The 12826-nt window shown below is 48.1% G+C and overlaps 1 protein-coding gene across 1 annotated transcript in view; it reads left to right on the forward strand.

Moving 5' to 3' along the window:
- The window catches only part of Epas1 (endothelial PAS domain protein 1), an 83397-nt gene that overhangs the window by 45265 nt on the left and 25306 nt on the right, over positions 1 to 12826 (forward strand). The window contains exons 3-6 of the mRNA XM_027934586.2: positions 7763 to 7914; positions 8351 to 8435; positions 11729 to 11847; positions 11967 to 12172. Of these exons, the coding sequence (XP_027790387.1) occupies positions 7763 to 7914; positions 8351 to 8435; positions 11729 to 11847; positions 11967 to 12172 (562 nt within the window). The remainder of the gene's footprint in view (positions 1 to 7762; positions 7915 to 8350; positions 8436 to 11728; positions 11848 to 11966; positions 12173 to 12826) is intronic.

The following is a 12826-nucleotide window of genomic DNA, read 5'->3' on the forward strand; positions in this document are numbered from 1 at the left end:
GGAGCCTCTGGCTGATGACCACCTCATGTGTCATTCTCCCCAGAGAACCCATAAACTCTCACCCTCCCTCGTATCTCTGCAACTCATGGTCCACAGAACATTCTTTTTTCTCAGAGGGTTACATTCTTCAAAAACCATTTCCTGTTGGTCCTTGACCAGGGAGAGGCAGCCCGAGAAGTTTTCCAGTTCCAGATCCTATGTGGCAATCTCGTCTAGTCTGTCCGTTCTGTAAGGACACTGGGCAGTGTGCCGCAGAGGGTCTGGTGCTCCATGTGGGCAATGTCCAAGGGGGTTAGTGTGAAGGAGGTAGTCAGGAGGACAGGGGCTTTTGTGGTTCATTTTTGGTTTTCCTGAGTGAGTGTGATACCTTGGGGACAGGCTGGTTGTGTCATCCCATTGCAAAGTGGCTATTCCAGGAAAAAAGCCCCTAGCAGAGGGAATCCAGTGTGAAGCCAAGAGGCCACACCAGCCTGTGCTATTCTGGGCCCTGAGCACAGGAAGGATATGGGGGAAAGACCTTCAGGGGAGAGAACGCGGCTCAGAGGGCCCAAGGGTTGGAGGCTAAGCCTATGTCGTAGGACTGACTACGCAGTCTCGGAAAAGAGCCAGTAGTGCAGCGGGGGGAGCGCTGAGGGGAGAGGCAATCTCTACAAACAAAGCAAGGCCACAGCAGACTCAGTCACAGACGCTCCAGAAAGAAGGAACAATGAGCCAAAGCCCGGCCAAGCTGGCATTGCCTGATAGAATAAAGGCTCCTAGAGAAGCCGTTGTGAGACACTTGTGTCCCTCTTTCTTTTAAAGAGGCTTTTCTTCCTGGAAGCTGAGGGCAGTGTCTGGAGTGTGGGAATCATCTACTATATACACAGAGTAGGCAGTGGAGGATTTAATGACTAGATAGAGACCCCTCCCCATACCCCTACTTCCTTGCCATGGTACCTGAAATTCTGCTCTTAGACTGTAATTCCTCTAAGCTAGCCACTGCTTTCTTCCTGACCACCCCTTCCTCTACCAACAGAGAGCCTCTGAGGGGTCATTTATCAATCCTAGGATGTCTCTCTGAATGCATTTGGATTTGTGGTGTTTCTCCTTGTTTCACAGATAAGTGAGGAACAGGAAAGTTAAGGTTGCTCAAATTCACACTCTCTACCTGGAATTCAGGTCCTTTTGAGAAAGGCAGATAGGAGATCACAGGAGGATTCTGCAAACCTGGTCAGGCTAAGATGTGGACAAGGGCTGAGGGGCCTGGAGGAGGGAACCAAAGTCAAAGGGGGACACTTAGGAGCTGATCAGGGCTGGCCCTGAGTGGTGGATGCTCAGGAGGTCCTTACACCTTAATAGAGTTGTTCTTGTCTTTGCTCACGGTGCAGGGATTTGTCATCTGTGTTTGTCCCCATGCAAGCCTAGTTGTCCTTCTCAGTAGTTCAGAGATTGTCTTAGGGCCACTGGTTAGAGGTTGGGCCCTCTGCTTGCATGTGTGCTGGTGTGAACCCCTACCTGCTAGACCATAGAGACAGGACCAGAGTGACTTCAGTGGGACATCACACGTCAGAGCTCAGAAGCTGCTGAGCATTGTGGACACAAACTGCCTACCTTCTCTCTGGACTCAACCCTAGATTGACCAGAACCCTCAGCATATCGGCTCTGGGCCTCTCTGTCCCAAGGAAAGAAAATGACAGAAAAGGATAAAAAGTTTCTACTTTTGGCCATCTGATGTCCTTGAAGGAGAAGCCCTCACAGAACCAGCACCGCCAGAGGAGGACGAGATGGCTCCTCGGCTCCTTCTTTTCTCCATGCCCTCTCCCAGGCTCCTGCCAGGCATTCTCTGGACCAGTGTTGAAACTGTTTTCAGAAATTGTATGTGAGACAGGCTCTTTTACTTTTTAAGTCATAGTTTGTTTTTTTAAATACTTGGCACATAATGGAGAGAAATACGGAATTGGTGAGAAGGGAATGCAGGGCTCCTGCAATTGGAATCTCTGCATGGCTGCATTTTTTATCCGCAGCCTTGTAAACACTCCTGTCTGTGGGCCTTAGTTTCCTCATCTGTACAAAGGGAACAGCGCTCCGTACCTGCAGCATTGCTAGGGCATCAAGATGACATAAAAGGCCATATCCTCTAGCTTGCTGAATAAACTATAGCTTAGAAATAAAAAAAATTGGATGAGCGAGTACATTGATTTGTAATAAGAATCGGCTTCGGGTGAAATGATGTCAAAGAAAACCCAGGGCAAACCCTTCCTATCCTCACACCCACTTTTCAGCAGTTTCTGTCAAAAATGCAAAGTTGCCATGCTTTTCCAAGTCAAATTGTGAGTTCATTATTTGAGCATTTCCACGGAGGTGAGCAAGCACTGATTTTGGCTCACCATAGTAGGAAATAGCTGGTTACATATCTCAGAGTTCAAAAGGCTAAAAAATACCAGGTTTGGCTTTAGAAAAGTTTCTTCTTTACTTAGTAACATGCTTCCCTTTGATTTTCACAGTAGGCTGTTGTGTGTGGGAATGTTGGAGAGGAAACCTTAACGTTGAGAAATTCAGGCTGTGGGTCGGGGCCACCGATTGAGATTCATATCACAGGAAGCAAACTGAAACAATAGCTTTATGATATTCGCTTCCACGCTGGGCTGAGGACAGAACACTCTGACGGGAACGTCGGTGAAAATACCACTTAATTGTCTTAAATCCTCTTTCAAGATGAGCCTTACACGCTGGGACTGAGGAAGGTCACTTCTACATTCTGAGGGCATTAAAACATCAGTAAATACACGAAATAGGCTGTTTCCACTCTAAAATTGATTTGGGGCTTCTCCAAACTCAAACATGGTGATATCAAATTCATTTTCAGCTGAGCAGGTTTCTAAAGGGAACCCTCCAATTTATTTTTGATTCATTGCATTTGCTTAGTCTTCATTTGTTGGCTTAACAGGAGATTATGATTTCCCACTCTCTCAACCACTAAGGGAAAGACATTAAAATATGGGACATGTGATTTTAACCAAGGAACCATGACCTTTCCATGCAGGAAAAGTGGGATAGAGAAAAACTGTGGAGGCAGATAGAGCTTCTGGTGCCCTCATATGCCCCACTTTCAGACTTGTTTTCTCTGGCTTTCACCCCTACTTTTTTACTGCCCCACCCACTCCAAATCAAGGCCTTTTTCTGTCCTGTTTGGAAGGAAGCCAATGAGCTGATTCATGTGAGGATGTTAATGGCAGAGAACAGCTAATGTACATTCTCTTCTAGAAATACTGACCTTGTTCAGATCATTCCTGTAACTTAAACCAAAGAAGTCTGGTTGGACCATAGGTATTTGCTGAACCCAACCCTGTGCTATATCTTATAGAAGGTCATATACATAGAGGGAAGATAGGATAAGCAGATATGTAAAGAACAAAGACAGGAATCTCCAGTGGTGGATTTCTGGGGCTCACTAGGAGCCCAGCAAGATCAGGTGGGACACACACCTTCTGTCAAAGGGTATGAGTGGCCCAAGCCTGCCCATGTTAGTGCCTAAGGAATGGCAGAGGATCTGGCAGGTGATTTCCTTGTGCCTTGATTGGCACTGCATTTACAATCCACACACCCAGGATAAGCTGGGGACCCTGATGGCTCTATGTGCTGGGAGGATTGAAGGGGAGAAACCAGTTTAGGTGAAACCTTTGAAAGGAAAGACCCTGCAATGGGAACTAAGTGCCAAGCACTTCTGAAGCAGGAAGGCCGTACCAGAGCAGTTTAGGAATTCTCAAAGCAGTCCTGGAATTTCCCAGAGGAGAAAACCCAGAGGAAAAGTGCCCCCGCCTGGGGTAAGATTGTAGCCAGCACCCTGACCAGCAGCATCACAGGGACAGCCTAGTCTCAGAGCCCAAGGTAGGTGGTGTCTGCTCTGCCACCCTGTCCCACTCACCCCAGACGCCAGACTCCCGTGGTGTCCCTCCCCACATGGGCGGGGCTGCCTGAAGGAAATGAGCGGTGCTCCGGAAAAAGTGCTCCGAAACCTCAGCCTGCACATATCCTGGCTGTGGGGAGGCATCAAAGCCTGTTTACCGGGGCTATTTTTAGCATTAAAGAATCTTGTTGTGCTCCCCTGGCCGAGCATGCTCCCTCTCAGCAGAGTGCCGTTTACACTACTGCTCCCGAAGGGTCCTGGGAAGCAGGCCACTGAGACCTAGGACCCAAGACCACTGAAAGAACCAGTTGGCCCCTGCTGTGGGCTCCTTACTTTATTTTGCACTGAGAGTTTACTCTTCATTGTTGTGTCACTCTACAGCTGACTGTCTGAGGCTTCGAGGGACAGTGTTGCTCTTACTCTCTGAGTAGTCCTGATTCTCTCAAGGACAGGACTGATTGCACAGTGACACTTGTAGACAGATGACTTTGTGCCTAGCACAGGGCAGACAGCTCATCTTTCCTCCTGCCTGACATTTACTAGAATATTCTTGTTGCATCAGGAAAGACTTGATGTTCACGGGCAAAGGCCGAGGAGTCTTGTGCAGGAGCCTCCTGGCCCTTGGGCAAGGATCTGCTTCCCAGCTCCAGGCTGGGAGTGACCTAGCCAGGTTCCCTCAGAAGCTCCCAGGAGAATGAGCAGGTGCCATGAGAGCAAATAGTTCCACAGAAGGAAGAGGCCCCACCCAAGCCCTGCTGTGCCCCAGGTTCCCCCAGGGCCAGCCTGCTGGCTTCCTGGCCCTCCAGCCATTGTGATTTCAGTTCCAAGATGATCTGTTTCCCTTCGTGGCCCCAGAGCACCCTCTCCCTTCTTCCCTCATAAGGCCAGGGGACCACTGCCGAAGCCAATTTCGCCACCTCCTGGAAGCAAGTGCACTGGGCACGATGGAGACCAGCTTGGCTGCAGTGGAACTGTTAAAAACAGGAAATTTTAAGCAGAACTATTTCCTCTGGGCCTAGTTAGCCCAAATAAGTTGTCTTGGGATCACTCCAGATTTTGAAGTCAGTATTACCACTGAGATCAAAGAAATTAAAGAGAAAATATCTTCTCTGTAGGCCAAAAAACCACAGGGCTGGCCTCTGGCAGTCTGGAGAAGGTGGCCATCTATCAGGTGTGACCTCAGTGTGTTAAAAACCTCTCCTCACTCATTCCCCACATCAGTCAGCCCCTGCCAACACTGGCTGCTTTTCCCCACATCAGGGTCACTTGCAGGGCCTGGCATTGACTGGGGTGATGGCCCTCAGTATGTGGTCCTGGAGGTAACAGCATGTTGTTATCTTGGAACTTGGTAGTGAAGCACATTCCTAGTCCCACCTGAGACCTGCGGAATCAGGAGCCCAGGGTGTAGGGCCCCTCTGGGCCAGCCTCAAGGGTATGCAACCTGTTCAGTCTTAGAGGGCTGTGCACTTGGAAGGGCCTTGAGATTGGCTTAATTTTTTAACACGAGGTGCCATATTTTACTTTGCACTGGGCCTCACAAATTATGTAGCAGCCCCAGGCCCAGAAATCTTTGTTTCAGCCAACCCCCCAGGTGGTCCTGATGTGTGCACTGAGTTATGTCACCGTCCCTCCTAAAGCCTCTATTTAAACATGGATGTGACCTGGGGGAACTCCAATAGCAGCTATATCTCTCACTCCTGGAACATGGCACATCCTCACTGGTGCAGTCAACTCGTTAGCTGGCAAAGGACAGAGATGTCGAGAGAGATGCTGAGCGGGAACTAAGTATAGACATGTGGATGGAGCTAGGCCATTCCCGTGTGGCCTCCCTCCATGGGCTGGCTGCCTGCATTGGGGTGTGAACTGATGGCATTCCCCAGCATTGCGTCCCACCAATCTGGCAAATAGAGGGAAGACCACCAGAATAATGCCTTATATAGCTTGACTCTTGCCTCTGAAGGCCAATCTGGCCTTGTGCAGGCCCCACTCTGTTTTCCTGCAGAAATGGCAGCATCTAGAACTCTGGTATATGTTCTTTGATCGTGTGTCCTGAAAGGTAGCTGGTCCTCCGTGGTACCACAGTAGTCCCTTGGTAGGAACATCTCCTAGTTTGGATCTGTTCTTCTTGAGCTTATGTTTAAGAGCTTACAGAGCAAGAGGAAAGACATTTAACTAAATCCATTGCCTTGCAGAAAGGCCCTAGGTCAGCACTGCACAGGAGAGATGTGTTCCTTGCCAAGTGGCTCGTAAATCTAATTGCATTTCACACTCGTTTAAAGAGTCTCCATTTGAAAGACTCCTATTAGTTAAGTGAGTATTAACTACTACCCGTGACAAATTACTCTCTAATCCTCTTGTTCTATAAATCAAGTGAGGCATATTTGGATTTTGCTTGTACTAGATGAATATAAATTTTAATAAATACAATATGTTTGGAATTAAATAATGAACTAGGAGAAGGGTAGCCGAAACAAAGTCTTCTGTCTGTGGATAACCACAAGGGGCTTAAGGTCTGAGAGCGGTTCTAGTCTGGTGCAAGAGCTGAGTCAGTCTACATTTTGCAGAGAGCAGATAAGCCAGGGTACACAAAGTGGATGATACAGGGTAGATGATTTCCCAGGCTGCCCCCAGCAACTACCTAATGCTTCCTCACTGTTTTATACTGCAGGCTTCATTCTTTCCAAGCCATTCTGCATGCTATAACCACATTCATCTCCTCAAAGCAATGCTTTGATTTTCCTCTTCTCTACTCCTTTGACAGGAAAGTGAGGCCCTCTAGGACACTAGACTTATCTCACCAGCCCAATCTCTGAGACTGGGACATGGACCCTCTTCTTCAGCTAGATGAGCCTCTTCTCCATTCTGGGAGGGAGCTTGCTCTGTTTTACTGTGTCCGTCCAACCCTGTCTAGCTCAGAAAGCCCTTCTCTTTCCATTGTACAGAATCAAACCTCTCTTTTTCATGAGTTTCCTCAAATCCCCTTCTTTGGAACAGTTGTCTCTTGTCTCCCTGAAGCAACCCCCTCCTTCTCTGACCCCTAGAGCATTTACTGTTTACACTCCTCCTTGGGACCCAGCTATGACACCCTTGAATTTTTATTTAGCTTTGTATCTCTGTGTGCTATATATATTCCCTATGTAGACTTGGAGCAATTTGAGTGTGGTGATGATATTCTAGAAGAAGCAGATAGGAGAAAGATTCACAAGTATTGATATCATATTAGGCATTTTACATATTTATTTCATTCTTAGAAATTCAAAGAGATGGAAATTATTGTCTCCATTTTGCTGATGAGGAAACTGATGTTCACAGAGGTTGTTATTTGCTCAAAATAGGAGGTTGATCTAGTAATAGAAACTGATTTGACTCCAGAGCCTTCAAGGTTGAATGTGACTTCTGGATTCTGCAACTTGCTAGCTTCCCAACCTTGGGCAAATGGCTTAACCTTTCTAAACCTCATGTGTAAAATGAGATCAGAATAGTACCCGCCTCATCCTTTACCATGAAGACTCTCTAAAATGCTTAGCGCGGTACCTAACATGTAATAACTGCTCAATATACATCAGCAGCTAAAATTTCTGTTCCTACTGTTTTGACTACTGTTGTATTGATGGCTATTGCCACAGCCAGTACTACTAGTGCTCCAGGTACCCTGTCATTATAGCACACTGTCTCCAAGTCCCTGGCAGATTGTGCTGGGTAGTGGTGCTCATCCAGTGCCTGCTGTTTAGGCATGTGGCAGACACTTGGGTGGTCAGTTGGGTGGTCAGTTTTGTTTCCAAAAGAGACCCCCTAATGTCCTTGAGCCATCCCGGCAGATATCCATCATATCTGTTGTAACACCACATTCATGTAAACTGTCCCCTCTCTTTCCAGTTTGCTCTGAAAATGAGTCTGAAGCCGAGGCTGACCAGCAGATGGATAATTTGTACCTGAAAGCCTTGGAGGGCTTCATTGCTGTGGTGACCCAAGATGGCGACATGATCTTTCTATCAGAAAACATCAGCAAGTTCATGGGACTCACCCAGGTGACCAATTCCTCTACCCCTTTCAGAAAGCGAAAACATTTCTATTTGGGGGATAAATTAGTGGAAGCTGTAGGTCACAATATCACTTGACCTTTCCCTGCACATGCCCACTCTGATGCTCGCTGCCTCGGGCCACAAACCCCAGGAACACGGTACCACCCACTGGAGTTGGGTTTGGCACTGCATGTGGCCATCCTAATGGGCAGCTTTCTCCTGTTTAAATTCAGTTCAACCCTCATGAATCAAGCCCCTGCCCCTGTCAGTAGTCCTCTTCTAGTCCATGTACCTGTGGACCTAACACTGACCTGGGGTGGCTAGAAGAACTTCTTGATGCAATCTCCTCCCTGCCTCCAAATCTGCACAATGGCTCAGATTCTCTTGGAGCCTTTCACTTCAGTGTTGAGAATAATGAAACCTAACCTTGTTTTTGAAACAGGTAGAGCTAACAGGACACAGCATCTTTGACTTTACTCATCCCTGTGACCATGAGGAGATCCGTGAGAACCTGACTCTCAAAACTGGTAAAGTGTCTCTTCTTGCCCCCTCCCCCGCCCCCCAGGAGGGGATCTGCCTTCCCTTTGTCTAAAAGCAGAGGAAAGATGGCTCTTGGCCACAGTAATGGCCAGGAAAAAAAAGCTGACATCCATCAAAACCCCCAGCTGGCCCAACCCACCATATAGGCTGGTAGCCTGTGAGGTGAGATTAAGGGCACTAAAAGGATCCAATACTCAGAAATACTCCTGTGGGCCCCATGTGATGCCTGATCTCACATTTCCAGGGCCCTCCTTTGGGTTAGCACACTATCTCCAGGAGATTTCATCACCTAAGGGTCAAGCGCCTCTACCAAATGACACCACTCAAACCAATAAGCTCACCTGTGCCAAAGTGCCCAGAAGAGCTGTTGTCCTTCATACTACCCCAAACATGGACTTTAAGCAATCACTCATGCTCTCACATTTGTGGGTTCTGTGGGCAGGTCTCCTACTCCCCATGATATCAGCTGGGTGCAGTCATTGGGGGCTGGACTAGGCTGGGTTGATAGAGCAAGATGGCTCACCCATAGGCGTGGGGCCTGAGGCAGTTGGCTGGCAAGGTAGGTGACTGGACCTCTCTCTCCCACTTCATGGCTCTCAGGGCCTCTCCCTCTCCACGTGGAGTCTTCAGGGTGGCCATCTTACCTGGAAGCTCACAGCTCCCAAAAGAGCAAAAGTAGAAGCTGCAAGGGCTTCCCAAGGTCAAGTCCTGAAACTGGCACAGCAGCACTACTGCCCCATTTTGCTGGTTAGAGCAAGGTACAGACAGTCCTGATATGGTGTGGGAGGAACCCATACACAAGGCCATGAGTATAGGAGGCCTAGCTCACTGGGGCCACCATTGGAGACTAGCTACCACAGCAGCCACAGCATGAACCTGGCCCTCTGGTGATGAGACATAGGGCAGGAGAGGGAACTTTCAAAGGTCTAATATGCTGGGCTGTGTCTGTGGGAGTATATAGCAGATACCAGTGAACACAAGGATCCTCACAGGCAAAAGGCACTTTATAATGACAGTGAGGCTTCATTGTTATAACTGGGACGTTCAAGAAAAGGCATGAGTGTCATCAAGAGGACTGAAGCTTTGGGCAGCAGTGGGGTTCCGTGTCCATCAAGATCCCTTCTGAAGCTGAGAATCTACCTACCACTGATCTGGGCAGACTCTGCCTACATCTAGAAATCCTCTTTAATGTCGATCACCTGCCTTTGCCATGGGTGTTGCCTGTCTGACCTGAATGACAGGTGGCAAGCCTGCACGGTTTTGCTCTTGTTGCCGCACTTGCTGCAGAAGGGACACTTGACTGGGTCACCTGAACGCAGGATCACAACAGCCTCTCCTTCTACTGCCACTCCTGACCTTTCACCCAGCCCCTCTGTTCCTAACTCAAAGCCTCCAGGACTCAGGTTGGGGGCATCCTGTGGTTGCTGAAGGTCTTGTCTGCTGCTGAGAAAGTCTGTGCTTTATGGAACAGTCAGCTCTGTGGGGGTGGGACTGTCTCTCTCCTCTACTCCAGAAACCCACTTGCCCCTGAGTTTCTGATCTCAGTTCAACCACTGACGGTAATCTCAGTTTGACTCTGTGACCTGAACTAAGTACCTCACTTCTATGTTCCTCAGAGTCTTTGTTTTCAAACTGACAGCATTAGATAAGGCCAAGTGTAGGACCTTCCAGTTCTCAAGTGCTATGACTCACAGCCAAGTGACCTCTAGTTATCTGAATAGAACTTTACATCTTTTGGTCTATGATTGGGAACTTGGAATCAAACTTGGCGAGTCAGCAAATTCTCACTAAAGTTGCCGACCTCTGAGTGGACTCATGCTCTGGAAGCAAGGGGTTAGTATGAGTTCCTAAAGGAAGATAAGACATGAGGCAGATTGTGGAAGGCTTTGAAGGCCAGTAGAGGCCTTGAACTTTATCCTGCAGACAGTGGGTAGATCTTGAAGGTTTTGGAGTAGGGATGGAGTGATTTTCTTAGAACTCTATTTAGGGAAAAAAAAATAACCAAATATCAGAATAAGAATTCAGAAATTAACAGGTTAGGAGTCCACATCATAACCCAAGCAAATAGTCGTAAATGAGTCTCTCCAGCCCCCTCAACCCTACCTCCTGGTGGTGGGTCCCAGCCCCCAAGGAGGTTTATCATATTATCTGCAAAACTGCCTCTAAAAACTAAAATTGTAAGAAGCATAGAGATGGTTTTATTATGGTGGAGGAATATTCTCTCTTTAAAACAACAACAAAGATTCGCCATTTTGTCTGTTTCTACTGGGCGCCCCAAAGGATGCATTCAGCTCAAGAGTGCCTCACAATTCATCTGACACACAATTCTTCGGGAATGTGTCAGTCAAATAAATTATGGTCCTCTGGTGGTGTAGGTGCAGAGGCTGGTGTCTTTGCCTGGAGGGAGGGATGTAACTATTTTAAGCAAGGCTCTAGATTGTTCTGTGATGCTGGGCAGAAGGAAGGAGTATGCTTCTTCCCTGGAGAAGGCCCAGGATGGAGGTGATGGTATAGACATAATTTATATAGAGACAAGAAAGACTTGGCTGGCACTGCATTTACTACTGTGTTTAACAAAAAAGAAAGAGAAGGAGAAGAAAGAAAATAGGCTATTTGGAGTCTATGAGGGAGGAAGGAGGCTATGCTTTTGGACTTAGTGATTTATTTAATTCTAACTGAGAGAGAATGTGTCCCCAGCTTCAAAGTGGACTTGCTCACCCAATCCCAGAAGAGTTAGACCAGAGGTCTCTTGAGACTTGATACATGTCACTTTAGGAAAAAAAGCTAGTGGCATATAATTCTGCATGTAGCTATTACACGTTGTTCCAATTCCTGAGAGATTATAAAGAAAGGACAGGAGTGTCTTGAGGAAAGTCCTACCTAAAGAGACTTATACCCTTGTGGTCCCTCCCAGCTGAACCCTAGACTTCCTATTGGAGCTCCTTGGCCTGACCCAGAAGTCGGCTGAGACTGTGGCCATAGTCACTCATTGTCTCTCCGCTGTTATGTGACAGTTGACCTGTGCTAGGTGTAGTGGGATGGAGTGGGACAGCTCCTACCTTCCAGGGGTCATGCTCCAGTTGAGGAGACAGTCTGGAGATGGGAGACCATTCGCCCACAGGCCATGATGGGGCTCAGTGGCTGTGGTGAGCGGCAAGTGCCGCAAGTACAGATACTTGGGAGATAGAAGAAAAAAGTGGCCCAGAAAAATGACAGCCGGGCCTTTGGTAATGTAAATGTAAAACTTATGCAACTGGTTCCCTGACCCTTCTCCATTCAGGTTCTGGTTTTGGGAAGAAAAGCAAAGATATGTCCACAGAGCGGGACTTCTTCATGAGGATGAAGTGCACGGTCACCAACAGAGGCCGCACCGTCAACCTCAAGTCAGCCACCTGGAAGGTAGGACACCACCAGGCCTGGGCTGGAGTCCTAGGTGTGGGCAGAGGGTGGATACCTAAAGCCCTGCGCTCCACTCCAGACTCTCAGCCCCACAGCTGACCTCTGTTGCTGGTCCCCAGGTCTTGCACTGCACTGGCCAGGTGAAAGTCTACAACAACTGTCCCCCTCACAGTAGTCTCTGCGGCTACAAGGAGCCTCTGCTGTCCTGCCTCATCGTCATGTGTGAACCCATCCAGCACCCATCCCACATGGACATCCCCCTGGACAGCAAGACCTTCCTGAGCCGCCACAGCATGGACATGAAGTTCACCTACTGCGATGACAGGTATGATGTGTATACTGTGGGAAGGGGTGGGACTTACCCACCCTTTTTTGTGATTATACCTGTAGAGAAGGGATGGGAATGGGGCATAAACCATGTTTTGCTGGGTGCAAGTTTGTAGGCCTGTGTTGTATTTCCTTCCATCAGTAGTCCTCAGAGCTTCCTAGAACTGTATTTGAAAGTCTCCCATTGACACAGCCTCAGGATTCTTCTGCAGAGTTGTTCTGGAATGTGACTTGTCATCGTGGTGGTGTGCACATATTTGTCCACATACATGTCAGGCTCCTGAGGAAACTCCAAGGCACTCTTCTGCTCCAGAAGAAAGGGGTCTAGAGATTTCTATTAATTCTCTCAATTCAGAGGCCAGCCAGGGGCCTCGGGTTCTGGCCCTTGAAGTTGACCGTGGTTGGCTGGTTTCCCCTCATTCTCTTCCATAACTAACTGAACTTTTCCCTCCGCCTTTACCCCTCCCATGTGCAGCAGCCACCATCTAGCCTAGTTCTGAAGGCTTCTAGATTAGAGGAGCTAAGCCAGATTCTCACCCCAATTCCAGGCCCGATGAAATTCTCTCAGGAGCACAGTAGTGGTTAAGAGCATGGAATCAGGCTGGTTGGCCTGATTCAGCAGTAGCTCTTATTCTAACCTTTACTGAAGTTG

This window comes from Marmota flaviventris, chromosome 14, assembly GCF_047511675.1.
Source record: "Marmota flaviventris isolate mMarFla1 chromosome 14, mMarFla1.hap1, whole genome shotgun sequence".
NCBI classification, from domain to species: domain Eukaryota; kingdom Metazoa; phylum Chordata; class Mammalia; order Rodentia; family Sciuridae; genus Marmota; species Marmota flaviventris.